General features: G+C 39.0%; 1 protein-coding gene across 1 annotated transcript; it reads left to right on the top strand.

The window, feature by feature from the left end:
• Nucleotides 1-8054: 8054 nt before the first annotated feature.
• ifi30a (IFI30 lysosomal thiol reductase a) lies at nt 8055-12591 on the top strand. The gene is made up of 7 exons (XM_070918559.1): nt 8055-8258; nt 9410-9598; nt 9900-9974; nt 10165-10251; nt 10365-10520; nt 12116-12184; nt 12344-12591. The coding sequence occupies exons 1-7, from the start codon at nt 8130-8132 to the stop codon at nt 12410-12412; spliced, it is 774 nt and encodes a 257-aa protein (XP_070774660.1). The 5' UTR covers nt 8055-8129; the 3' UTR covers nt 12413-12591.
• The last annotated feature ends 616 nt before the right edge of the window (nt 12592-13207 follow it).

Genomic DNA, 13207 nt, shown 5'->3' with positions numbered 1-13207 from the left:
TCCATAGACAAAGGCCCGATCTGTCATCCCCAGACTGCCTGCAAACTCTCCGTCGACAAAAGCCTGAGCTGTCATCCACTGAAAGGACTGGCTTGGCTAAACCAGGCTGCTCACTTCACACCTAGAGGCGGCTGAGAAACCGTGGACCAGGCAGGTGTAGTCACTGGAGCCGGAGGGTGGGGAATTTTCGGGGCGGGGGGAGGGGGTTGATGTTTTTATGGGTTTTAAAAAGACTGATTGAATCTAAAGCTTGCTTAAGTGCCATAGTAATAGCTTTGAATGACCACAAGCCTGTGTCACTAGAACAAAGGGGCACGTCGAGGTTGAAAGAAGGAAGGAGGGAACGAGCGGCTGTCGACAGACAAAGCTACAGCTTTAAAAGATACACACACATAGGTATATTTTTTATGAAATGATCTTTATTTACAACTGCTTTGGCTTGTTGCTCTCTCTCAGTGGGCCTCCTTTTGAATTGACGAGGTACAACGTACAGTAAATACTGCATTACAGGATAGAAATGCATGGTACATATTTGGTATATTGTGAATATAGAATTACTTTTTAATCACAATACACTAGATGGAGAGGTACATTGATGAATGCAGTTCCACAGGATTCAGGTTTCCTTCTAAATGGAAATTGTGGAAAGACTCTTTCATCAAACGTCTCTTTGTTTCAGACTTCTTCCTTCTTTTTTCATCCTCTTCAATGCTGTAGCACCTGTAGCCATCGACTTAAGGCATAACTGTTAGTGCTCTTCTTTTGTGTCTTGTTTCTATATGCTAAAGACACTTGCAGAGCATCAATCTATGTGATTCTTGTATCTTCGGTACTGTATTTGCCTCGTCTCTACTTAGATTAGACTGTTTTTAGCGGTACAATGTCCTTGCAGATGTTTATTGTCGTTTTGTTTTGATGCAGATTTACTCACGGTACTTCCTGTTTCCGGCCCCCTTGCGCTTGACTGTTCATTTCATCACAAGCTTGACTCACAGAGCTGTAGAACATTGATGTACAAAAAAAGAAAGCAGTAATATAACTCATGTACAGTATATTTCAGACACACATGCAGTCAGTGTATGTGACTTTATACAGTTTCATCGCTGTGTTTCTTTTATGTTTTCAGAATATTTGCTATGCTCTTAGATTTCTGTTTAAGGATGCACAGGATCCAGCTAATGTGAGCCAAATGAAGGATGTCTTTTCATGTAGCAAGGATGAAAAGAAAAAAAAAAGAACCAGTCCTTTTGCCATTTAGCGTGGCCTCTGTGGTCTGAGAGATTATCTAGAACAGTATGCATGGAGTCCTTCATTTGGGTTGTTGTTTTTCTTTTTTCACATGGCACCAGTGGTTGATAATTGTACTTTTTGTCGTGCATATACAGTATGATGTGTGGTAGTACTATGCACAACACAGTTGTATGTGGATAATAAGTTTCAGATTTACAGACAGAGTTCTCCGATCGGTTCCCTCCCTCTGTTCTGTGCTGTGGCAGTGGATTTCTCCCCGTCTCCCTCATGTTCATTTGGCTTGAGGTAAAGATTGTACCATCTTTGTTCTATGTCACTTTCGAAGCACAGCTCATTTGTGTGGAGGCAGGGTTGCTCAGTTATTCTTGTGCGGTTGATGAAAATGAAAAGAGGCAGCACATGATGCCTCTTTTAAATTTGATTTACGTAGTTGATTTCTTGAGAATTAATGAATATGAATAACAAATTTCTTACATATAGACTCAGATTGCCAAAAAGAAAGAGAGTATTTTTGTAGAAAGGTTCAGTATAGAAGAGTCAAAAGTCATTGGTAATAGAAAGTTTTAGAAAAAAAGTGCACTGTTTTTGAAGGTCGCACATTTGGCCTTTTGGATCTTTATTTTTGTTGAGGAGGGTTACAACTTGAAGTTTTGTTGCAAAATGAGATATTCACCTTCTCTTCTGGTCAATTATGAGTTCATATCAAATCTATGTTTCATCTGAAGACCAACTGTAAGCTTTCAACAAACACAATGCTTTTCGGCATTGTATCATTTCTGTCTTTGAAATGTTGATTCACAAATTTCAGGTAGCAGCGTTTTTTTCCAAACAGACCAATCCCATTTTCAAACGAAACCTAACTTGACCTGAAAAAGTTTTAAATCAAGATGTCGGTTTGATTTCAGTCAGGACGAATCAATTGTACTGTACTTTGCACAGTTCTTGATTAGAGGGCTACACAAACGTGAGTGAGAAAGATTAGAAGTGCCTTTAGTCGTTGTGATGAGCTCGTCTTCTCCTCATTGTCATTGGAGCGTCGCTCTACAAGATGGTGCCACCACCACCATATGCTGTGCCCCATGGTTCACACGTTTGCCATTTATCAAAGACTAAAGGGTGTCTGGCAAATGAGCATAGTTGTTGTGTATGATTGTGTGTGTGTGTGTGTGTGTGTGTGTGTGTCTGTTTGTGTGTGTTAGAGCAAATCTGAGCATGTTATAGATAAGAGAGTGACAGATTTTAGTTGTGCCTCTTTGTTGTTACATCTATAGTTGTTACATATTCCTTCTTTGTGTGGTGGGGGCTGTACAGTAGCTTGGTGCTCTCTCTCACTGTGCACCAAAGCTAGACTTCTTTGGTGTTTTGTTTTAATTATTCTTTGTCTGGTATATTTTTGAATAAAACTCAGATAAGATAGAAATGTGAACCGTACACATCCGTGGCCCAGCCCAGTTGTTTGAAGCTCATTTGATAAGCTCTCAAGTAAATGCATGCAGCATTTCTCAGTGTTTTATATTAAGAGTCAGTTCCATCGTGAACAGGCAATCTGGTTGAGTCATCCGCCACTGCTGACACATCCATTATCCAGTTTGTTGGACCAACACTTTTGTGACTGCACTTTTTTTCTGTTCCACACACTCAAGCCAGTGTGTCTAACGCCCAACAACCATAAACTTGCAGACAGTGGTGAAGCTCAGTTGTCAGTAGTGTTTTTAGTTGATATAGTTTTAAGGTCTTTCCATACAGTATATCGGGAGTGATTGACGTTTTTCTTTATGATATCGGAGAATACAGTGTACAGTAAATGCTTTTGTTGTTTTTTGGGGTCAACAACTGTCATGTAATTCTGACGCTTTTGACTGATTGCAATGTTTTCATTATAGAGTTAGTTTTACTATATGGACTGTATAAACTCTGTAATACTTTTCAAACCAACTTTAAGGAGAGCTGCTGGCTCATTATGCAATTTGTGTCCACACAGCAAAACTGTCCAACTTAACAAGACTAATAACATTCATTTGAGATTCAGTTCACCCAAATTACAGAAAGACATTTTTTCACTTACTACTACTGGTATCTAAACATGCAGATTGTTGCGATTTTGAGATATCAACCTTTTTAATTTTCCATGGAACTACTTTCTACTTAAGAAATAGCCCCTAAGAAAACTGTTCACAGTGATGTCTGTGATTCTGTGGAGGCTGTGGATTATCCAGAGTAACCAAAACATTGTTTATGGAAAGACATGTTGCAGTTCATTATTTCAAATGTAATTTTTAAATGATTTTAGCAGTACAAACAAAATTTAGTTCAGATATGGAAAAGCTCAGCACATGAACATGAAACTAACTGCATGGCTAGATAGATTTTTTAGGGGGGATTTGGGTAAACCAACCCATTACAACCATCATGCCAATGCAGCGAGATAGTTGTAGTTTATCCCAAAACTGTTCATGAACCAGGAAGCAATTTGCTCAATGTTTTTAGTTGCTCAAAGAAAAATAGAAACTGAACAGCTTCCTGCATCACTTGTTAAGATGAACACTTTTGCAGTGTAGGTAAACACTTTCATCTGCCATATATGTCGTGTTAATCACAGATGTTTAATAGCTAGAAGCAATGCAACTTTAGTAGCAATGAAACCTGGTCAGGCAGTGAGACGGGCATGAAGACTTTATTGCGCTTTGATTTAGAGTCGAGACTTTAATCCCACTTTTGGTAGATGTTACTCTGAAATTCAAAGCTTTCATCCTGCTCATCTTTTAGATATGCATTTGTGTCGGGAGTTTCTTGAAAAACATTTTTCTATATGACAAATGATCGTTCAAGGAATTTAATATTTTTTCATCAGCTTTGGTACACTGTAAAAGATATTTCTTGAAATGGCCTCACACACAAAGCACATCTTTCACTGACTACAAAGAAAGACATATATTTGGTGTCTACTAAGGTTTGAAGAACGATAGACATACTAGAGAATAAATATTTTGAAATATATACTTAGATATCTATATTTTTGGATGATGTAATTCTGATTTGGACTGTGCTTGAAACAAATCAGAAGGAGGCTTTGATGTGAACGTGATCTTTTAGACTTGCTCCACGGCTGCTTTGTATTCGAGCAGTTATTGAAACGCAAGCATTTTTACTAATCAGCTGCAGTGAACTTCATCATGATCAGTAACACACTTTGTGGTTACAGTCGATCGACATACATGTAATCTATTAAGCATGATTATCAGGTGCATTCAGAGGATAAAGCAAGCTTATGTACATGTGTTAATATTTACAGAGCTGAGTCTATATGTTAAATGCAGTCTTGGCTGCTTTGCATTTATTAAATATTAGAGAGGAGTTTTTCTTTTCTTTTTTTTTTCTTGAACGTGAGAATCTGTTTTTGTCATTTTGGAAGATTCTGGTGTTGCACCACAAAAGATACACTTAGGATGCTGCCACAGAGATCCACCACAGATTGGACACTGTATCTTCCTTTGGTAGATCTCTGTGGTTGCTGAAGGGTTGTTTTTTTTCCCTTGACTTAAACTCGCTGGCTGGGGGAAAAAAAAGAAAGTAAAACCTGTTAACCTGACAGAGAAAAAAGGTACACGATTCAACGGTTCATGATCACTCCTTTATGCAGATCTTTGTACATGGAACAATGATGGCATTAGAAAGTGTTCTTTTATGGTGCCTGAGTATGTTTTTTTTTTTATTATTATTATATTTGGCTTTTTAAAAAAGCTGATAGATTTGTCTGTCCAAGTGTTATTTTTGTTTGTTTGTTTGTTTATATCTGTTAATGATAACCTTACAGAGCCTATAAAGAAAAAAATAAGCTAGCTTGAAATTTTTCCTCCATACAGAAAAAAAAAAGAAATACAAATGTTTACAATATGTAATTAACCAAATAGTAAATATGCGTTTGAGAATCAATCTGTCTGTCCCTCAAAGTGGCTGTGATAGATTGATTTATATTTCATTATTTCCTCTGTCATTTTAAACTTGAAAATGTTATGACTGCTTGTTCTGTTTTTTTTCTGTTTCAGTTCGATCCTCTTTTTTATTTTTGCTTAAGAGAACAGTGCTCCCTCAATTTCAAAATAATAACTCAACAAGATTCATTTTTCCATAATACATAGGTTTTCATCGGTCTTTACCTGCTGACTACTTCACCTTACACTGAGCCTTGTAAATGCAGGACACTATCGCATCTTTTGCTGTTTATATTATGTACAGTTTGGTACGTTTCAGTATGACTCTGCCAGGTGTTTCTCTGATAAGGACTCAGTTCAAAGAATTTATAGTGGGGGATACCCACATGTTGTGAATAACAGTAAAAACACACCACTTGGTGAACATGCTTGAGTACAGTTTAGGTACACAAACAGTTGGAAATTCAGGAATAACTATCAAGAGGCATCCTATTCTTGATTTTGCACTACACAGCAAATTATACTCAAATGAAAAGCTCAATCAGTTGCTCTTTTGGTTGGTAAACAAATTTTTAAAACCAAAATGTTTCCACTATAGTCTCAGCTTATGTGTGATTTCCATTTCAGAAACAATGACGTTAAGAACTGCACTTTCATTTCCCTTTTTCTACCTGTATCCAGTCGTCCCACATCATCACTTCTCAGTCTAGACTTTGACCCGAAAGGTTACCATTTGTTTGGTATTTTTCACTGGTGTACAGTAGTTCATAATCAAGACCCAGCGCTGCACGTTGGAGTGATCCATTTGGCAATGACCTGGGCAACATTACATAGAAGCATGTGACATAACAAGGCAACGTCTTGTCTCTTATGCTCTGCCATGTTGCCCTACAAGTTGCCTGGTGTATCACTTCCTCAGCAGCAGCAACAGATATATGGTTCTTAATGCATAGAAAGTAATGATGATGTGGTCTTCTCTTTCTTTCAAATGGTGAATGGAAATGAATGGGGCAGTCAGATAAAGCTACTCTACACCAAAGTGCAATTGAACTCCGAGGGAGCACTGTTGTTTCAGCCAGTAGAGGCCTATTGGTTGAGGTGTGCCCAACCCCTATGCACGACAAGATGGTTATTCTTCTTCTCTTGTGTTATCCTCCCTCCGTTGGTCTGTCTTAATTCAGATGCGACATTTCTTTCTTTCTCTTGTGTACAGCTTGCTTCAGAGTTGTGTTTGTCCTCAGACAGGTACTCTTTCATCTGTATGGTTCTTTCTTTAGGCTGATGCAATGATTTTAAAAGACAATAAAAGATATATGAAATTAAGTTCAAAGTCTGGTTTTGTCTGGATGTGTTCTGTTTTTTTCTTTGCCTCATAATGATGAGCCAATCATTACCTAGTCACACTTTCACATACTCACATTAGTCATGGCCTAGTTATACTCTGGTGGACTTTGCCGGGCTTCAACATGACAGCATCGCTCATTTGTAGAACTCAATAAAAGGTGTTTTGTTATTTTAGGGGCAAATACTGCTGGTTTTACCATGGTATGTCATATGACATAAGAACAAAAGCACAGAGGTATTTAATCCATTGCCCTGTTCAGTTTTAATAAATTTTGTTTGCCATCATGCACGCACCCAGTGATGCACGTGTCAGCTGACAAACATAGCAATGCACCAACAAAGGCAGTGAAAGAGAAGACTGCCAGCAAGCAAAAACAGATGTAAACAATGCAAGATTTTAAATACTTTTAAAAATCACTTTTCAACACATGTGCTAGGCCTCAACAATACACACAATGCATTTTGGAGAGAAACACTAAATGAAAACACAACTTGTCTTTGCTCCTTAAGAAAAACAGTTTCTCACTTACTTATTACTGTCAACAGTTTCTATAGTAACCTTTTCTTCAGTAGAAAGCAGTTCTAATGAAAAAGTGAGAAAATTTGTGTGATTGAGTGAACTGACACTTCTTCCTACAGTATAACCCACATTTCCACACACTGGAGGTACAAATGTAGCACACATAAATTACTGTATCCCCTGCACATAATGACTGGAACAGTTTAAAAAAAAAAAAAAAAAAAGCAGAGTGAGTCATGCAGAGTCGTGTGTGCTGTGTCGCTGTGAGGGATCATGTGAGAGTCACCAGGTAAAACCTTTTGTTCAAAGGTTTGTGATTTTTTGCTGCACTGTGTGTTTCTTGCGACTCTTCTTGAGCAAGACCTCTGAGGAACTGAGCTGAGATGTGCCATTGCTTCATAATTAGTCAGATGAGGCGTCGGTCATGCAAAGAAGACTATCCCACAAAACAAGAACAAACTTGATCACAGGACTGACTGCAACTCCTCCTAGAGATATTTTCAATTTCCTCATATTGTCTTTATCTGTGCAATAACAGTTCCTAGAATCCCCCTACCCCCCCCCCCCCCCAATACAGTACATGACAGGTGAGTTGTGGTTTAGGTGTAACTCAACAAACTCAATTTAGCCTCCACTGCATAAGTCATAGTGCACAGTTTCACCCAGTTCTTCGATTTCCACTGCATCCTAAGATTTGTGAAACAATGGTTTTTGTATACCACATTATATCCTTCTGAGAGACTTAATATCCAGGTGGAAAGCTAACAAAATCAATGTTCACTAAATAAACTTCCGGGTGTGAAAACTTAGCAAATCTGTGTCTACACAAACCTCATGATATTATGACTGATTTCCGTAGAATCAGCTGTAGCAGCGAGGTCGCTGGGCAGGGATCGCCTCCAGATACAAGTGACGCTGCCTTGATCATATGATCGACAGCCAATCCAAAAGTAGGAAGCCTCCACGAGGAAGTATCGGTTCCGTATTTAAAGTTGCTCTGGGCAGTCGTTTGTAGGTCAGTGTTGAGTCGCTGTTAAGTTTGTTTTCTGGTGTCAAACTAAAACCCTGCGCTGAAAGTGAAGATGAAAGCCCCTCTGCTGCTGATTTTGACTGTTTGGTTAAGCACTCAGTACGGCGGTTCCGCTCCCTCTACATGCTCCCATCCTCCATCACAGTGGTGCTCATCTCTGGACTCAGCTATCCAGTGCGGGGTAAGATTATTGATGTATTAGGAGGGCGTTTTAGACCGTATCTTATTTTCTGACCATGGAAAAGGCACTTTCTGAGTGACTGGCGTGTGATATAATCACAATCACAAGACGCCTCAGATATAGTTCCGGTCAACAGTTTAACCACCATTCTGAATCACTACGCGAGTTATAACGTTAACTATAAGATAACTGATGGAAACTATAGCAACAGTATTTAGCCTGGCGCTACGTCACCAGTTAACTTACTAGCTAGCTAACTCTTTTAAATAACTACATACTTCACAACACGAATTACCCTTTTGAACACAGCTTCTCCTTGAGCCCGTTGTAAGTAGTCATGGTAGATAATTAAAATTATAAAAACAAGTCTTCGAGGTGTCCAGATAGATAAAATAGCGGAGTCTGCGGATGAGACGTAGTTTTTAGACATTTAGCGCTTTAACTTATCGTTCTTTTCCCCCTTAGCCTTGTCCAGTATTTTCGTGACGCCATAGCAACAACCTATGTCATTGTGTATTTACTATCGCTTTTAGTGAAATTTCACTCATAAGGAACTGATACCCAAATGTAGTTGTGTGTAGACTGTATTTTGCGTTGTAATATTTATTTTTGTCATCTGGACTCATTGAGGAAGAAGTGGACATTTTACAACTGGGAATACCTGCTCAGCTGTGGAACTATTTAGCAAAGGAGGGAATAAAAACCTCAAAAATGTTACTCCCTTTGTCAGATACATTCTTAACACAGTAGCCTCTCACTCACAGAGACACACTCCAGAAAGCACAGAGATATGTTAAACTACACCCACGTCCTTCTGTACTGTGGCAGTTTCATACAGGATAGCCACAGTGTCTAAAACACACTGGTTTAGGTCAGAATTTCATCCAGTCAGAAACAAGTTAGTACTGGGCATGCTCAGTTGCTTTGTATGTCTTTGGACAGCTTTTTGTGGCAGTCATTTAAACTTGTATAGAAGGGTAATGCCACCAAACTATATTGAAATTTAAGGGGGAAAAGTTAGCTCTCCTGAGCTCTCCTCATAGTGCCACCAAATGGAAAATGGCCTGACCTTGCAGATGCACACACTCAAAGAGAAACAGAGAGAGTGATCACATGAAAGTTAACCTCTCCACTCTTGCCCCCTTGTGCAGGTTTTGAAGCAGTGCCTTGAGTCTAACTTCACCAGGGCCCATCAGACCGCAGATCCAGTCCAGGTGGGGCTTTACTATGAGAGTCTGTGTCCTGGCTGCAGACTTTTTCTCAGTGACATGCTCTTCCCCACCTGGCTCCTGCTGAATGACATCATGTCTGTTACTCTGGTGCCATACGGCAATGCACAGGTAAGCAGTGAACCAAGCACCTTGGGTACACACTGGGATTGTTGTTCTGTATACATTACGGAGTGGGTAATGGTGTTGTCTTGAAAAGATATGTGATGATCTTTTTACTAAGAAAAACAGGCACAGGAAGATGCAGGAGAAGGAAAGTATATAATTAAAACCATATGTGGTCACAATAATCAAATGATTATCCAAGAGTGGTTTCTCCTTTAACTTTACGTTAAGGGATAATTGTGAAGTATGTCATATGTGGGTTAAAAAATTACATTATTTTGAATCTGTTGACTTTATCCCACCCCAGGAGAAACCCGATGGAAAGAAGTATGTTTATGAGTGCCAGCATGGAGAAGATGAATGTGTGGGCAACATGATTGAGGTAAAGTTACCATCCAAATTCACAAAGAGAGAAAACATCTGAATAATACTGTAACTACAATTTGGAACCATGTAGTCTGCTTTAGTTTAGTAAAATAAATGCTGTTGTTTTTTTTGTTATAAATGGAGTCAGTATTGTCTGTTAGACAGTCTACTATGATTAATTGACTTAATTTAACTGTTCCTCTCAGACTTGTTTACTGAGCATGACTGAAATGGCTTTCCCAATCATCTTCTGTATGGAGTCCTCCGGTGGTGTCACCAAGGCAGCCAAGAGCGTAAGGAACTGTGTGTGTGGTGTGGTGTGTTGTGTGTGTCACTACCACCTTCCCATTTATCACTTCACTACTGAAGTTGATGTGTGTTTATTTCCCTCCGTCGTTGTTTATAGTGTGTTGAACTCTATGGCGGCCCTCAGTTGAGCTGGGACAAAATTATGAGCTGTGTGAATGGAGACCAGGGAAACCAGCTGATGCATCAGAATGCCTTGAAGACCAAAGCCCTGAACCCTCCACACCAATATGTGCCCTGGGTGACCATTAATGGGGTAAGGCTCCAGTGCATTTAACAGCACAACCTATGGCCTCTACAGACTATAAAGCTTCAGCCCTGAATAGACAACATCAACCTGCCCTGGAGTAGAATGTGTGCTTATTTAGACTTTCCAAATAACTTTCCATCCTGACTTGTTTTGAAGCCACTTTCCCTGCAATGCCCTCATTCTGCCACTGTTGCTGATGCTTTCTTTTTAAGTGATGTTACATTTACGATGATATGATCTTGTGATTATTTTGACACTTGATCTGCCCCAAAGCTTCTATCTGTCAGCGAAATAGAGCTGTGACCGATGTGTGTGGAGCTACATCTTCAAAAGCACAGCACAAAGATGCTACTGTCCCTCTGCCAAGCAACCTGAGACCAGTAGCCTGATAACAGTTTGAAACTGGAGTTTGCTTTCAAGCAACTCCATAAGAAACAAAGAAAAAAAACACACCCTGTCTACATCAAGTATCAGGCAGCAGAGAAGAGCTGATCACCATGTGAGGAACTTTATTTTTAACTTGGTTTAAAAACTCAGAAAATGAAGAGCCCAAAATTAAAGCATGTAAGTGTATCAATATTATGCCTTGTAAAACTGAATTTTACCCCTGTATGTGCAGTATATGGGTCTATAGGGCCAAATAACATGACAAAACATAATAATATGATGCACTTACTTCCCTTAATTTTATGTTACTTAGTCCCCCAATTGTATTTTATTTCTCTTTGGCATTCATGAAAATATTCCCACATCTGTATGAAGGGAATTATAATGTTGGACTGTGGGAAAATCACAAGCAGCAGTCTTTGCACCAAGGGGTGCCCCTTATAAGTGGCCTCAGATTTCTTGACCATTACATCACCATCCAGAAAAATCTTCATGTCCAATGACCAATAGAATAGTTGTCCATATCAAGGCTGGATCTGCTACAAAACACTGTTATGAAATCATACTTTGGCTCTATCCAAGTAGGGTGACAGATGGCTCATCAGATTGTTATACTTTTTGATTGCTTTTAAGTTCAACATTTGTGCTGCAAACATCAGCAATCAAACACAGCAATATTTGTGAATTGGCTCTGTTGCATACCAGCTTTGTAAAGCTCCATCAAAGTCCCCTTCTTTAACAGAGGTGTTGATTTATTTTTGAAGCCATAGTTGTGCGATGTTAAGCAACAATCCTGTTGCATACACTTGACCTTGCTGATAATCTTGTACTTACAACCTCTTTCCCCCTTTATCTGCCTTACCATTATACACAACATGCAGTTATTGTGACCAGTGGAACCTGCAAGTCTGTTACCAACAATTTGACCTCTTTTAAATGGTTGTCTGACAGCCAATGCATTTTTTAATTTTTATATGTAGTAAAGTTAGTGATTGTCATATTTCTGGTAAAGCTGACACATACTGCTCACTCATATTTATGTTGTGTAAGTGACACACCCACTCTGACCTGGTTATTTCAAAGACCCTCTTCTGCCATTTCTATCCACCCTTGTAGCTCTGCTGTGGCAAAAGTCAGCTGTGTACCTCAGTCTTTTACCTAAATGCTACTTGTTTCCGTAGCCTTTGGGATACTCATTTTTATTTAATTTGCAGGAGCACACAGAAGACCTGCAGGACAAGGCCATGACTTCTCTCTTCACTCTGGTCTGCAGCTTGTACAAGGTACACTCAATGTCAATCAGATCAGTCATTCATTGATTTAGTGTTCTGGACCTTTTGCCTTTTTTAATATAATTTTTCTGCGTGTGTGTGTGGGTTCTAAAAGCACAAGTGTTAGACTTTACCTTTTGACCTCTAACAAGCTCTTCATTCTTTTTCCAGGGCCAAAAGACTGCGTCCTGTGGAGGAGACCCCCACAGACACTACAGAAGCTACAGCAGCAATGAGTGAAGGAGCAGCACTGCACATGCCTGTATTCATTCTCTGTTCCAGGTGTGGCTACTAAATAAGGAAAACTGAGGAATGTCATCCAAGATGTCTTATGTGATTTTACTATCTGATTCTTTAAAGGGAAAAATTGATCGCCTCACTTTATATTTCACAGAATATAAATACATTTTACTTTCTAAATAAAATGTGTCATTATTGAAATGTTATCTACTGAAACCATAAATGCTATTTGTAGCATTTCTACTCAGTGCTAACTGTTCAGGTATTTGCCAAGTCTGGTCAAAGGCCGTGTTCTCATTGTCCTTTAGATGGCGCCATATCTCATAACCTCATCTTCAGTCCCACGTTACCAGAGGTAATGAAAGAGAGAAACAAACAGCAAGTTACATGAACATGGAGGTTAGAACTGTTAATCATGTCATACTACTGTCTTAAAATGGACATGTTCATTTTATTTATCAGAATCCTTAACGCTGAACAGAATAGTCTGCCAGATCATCATGAGAAAAGCTTTACACAGTTCACTTAATGTTCAAATATAGAAGCAAAGTGTACTAAATAATACATTATACGCATGTTAATAAGACAACCACAGATTATAACTAAAGGTGCTTAAAACAAATAAGTGATTTCATTAGTCACAACTGACATTATGCTTTTATGTATTTGGTTTCTAAACTCGCGTTCATGTGGATGTGCGGTAGAATGGGCAGGGTCATTAAAGTTCACAACATCTCCTGAGGATCATACTGAATGTTGAGCACTGACTCAAATCCTGTTAGAAATAATAAATCC

Source organism: Enoplosus armatus, chromosome 14 (assembly GCF_043641665.1).
Source record: "Enoplosus armatus isolate fEnoArm2 chromosome 14, fEnoArm2.hap1, whole genome shotgun sequence".
Lineage (NCBI taxonomy): Eukaryota > Metazoa > Chordata > Actinopteri > Centrarchiformes > Enoplosidae > Enoplosus > Enoplosus armatus.
Note: the sequence above shows the minus strand (reverse complement) of the source record. Positions and strands in the feature narration are given on the sequence as shown.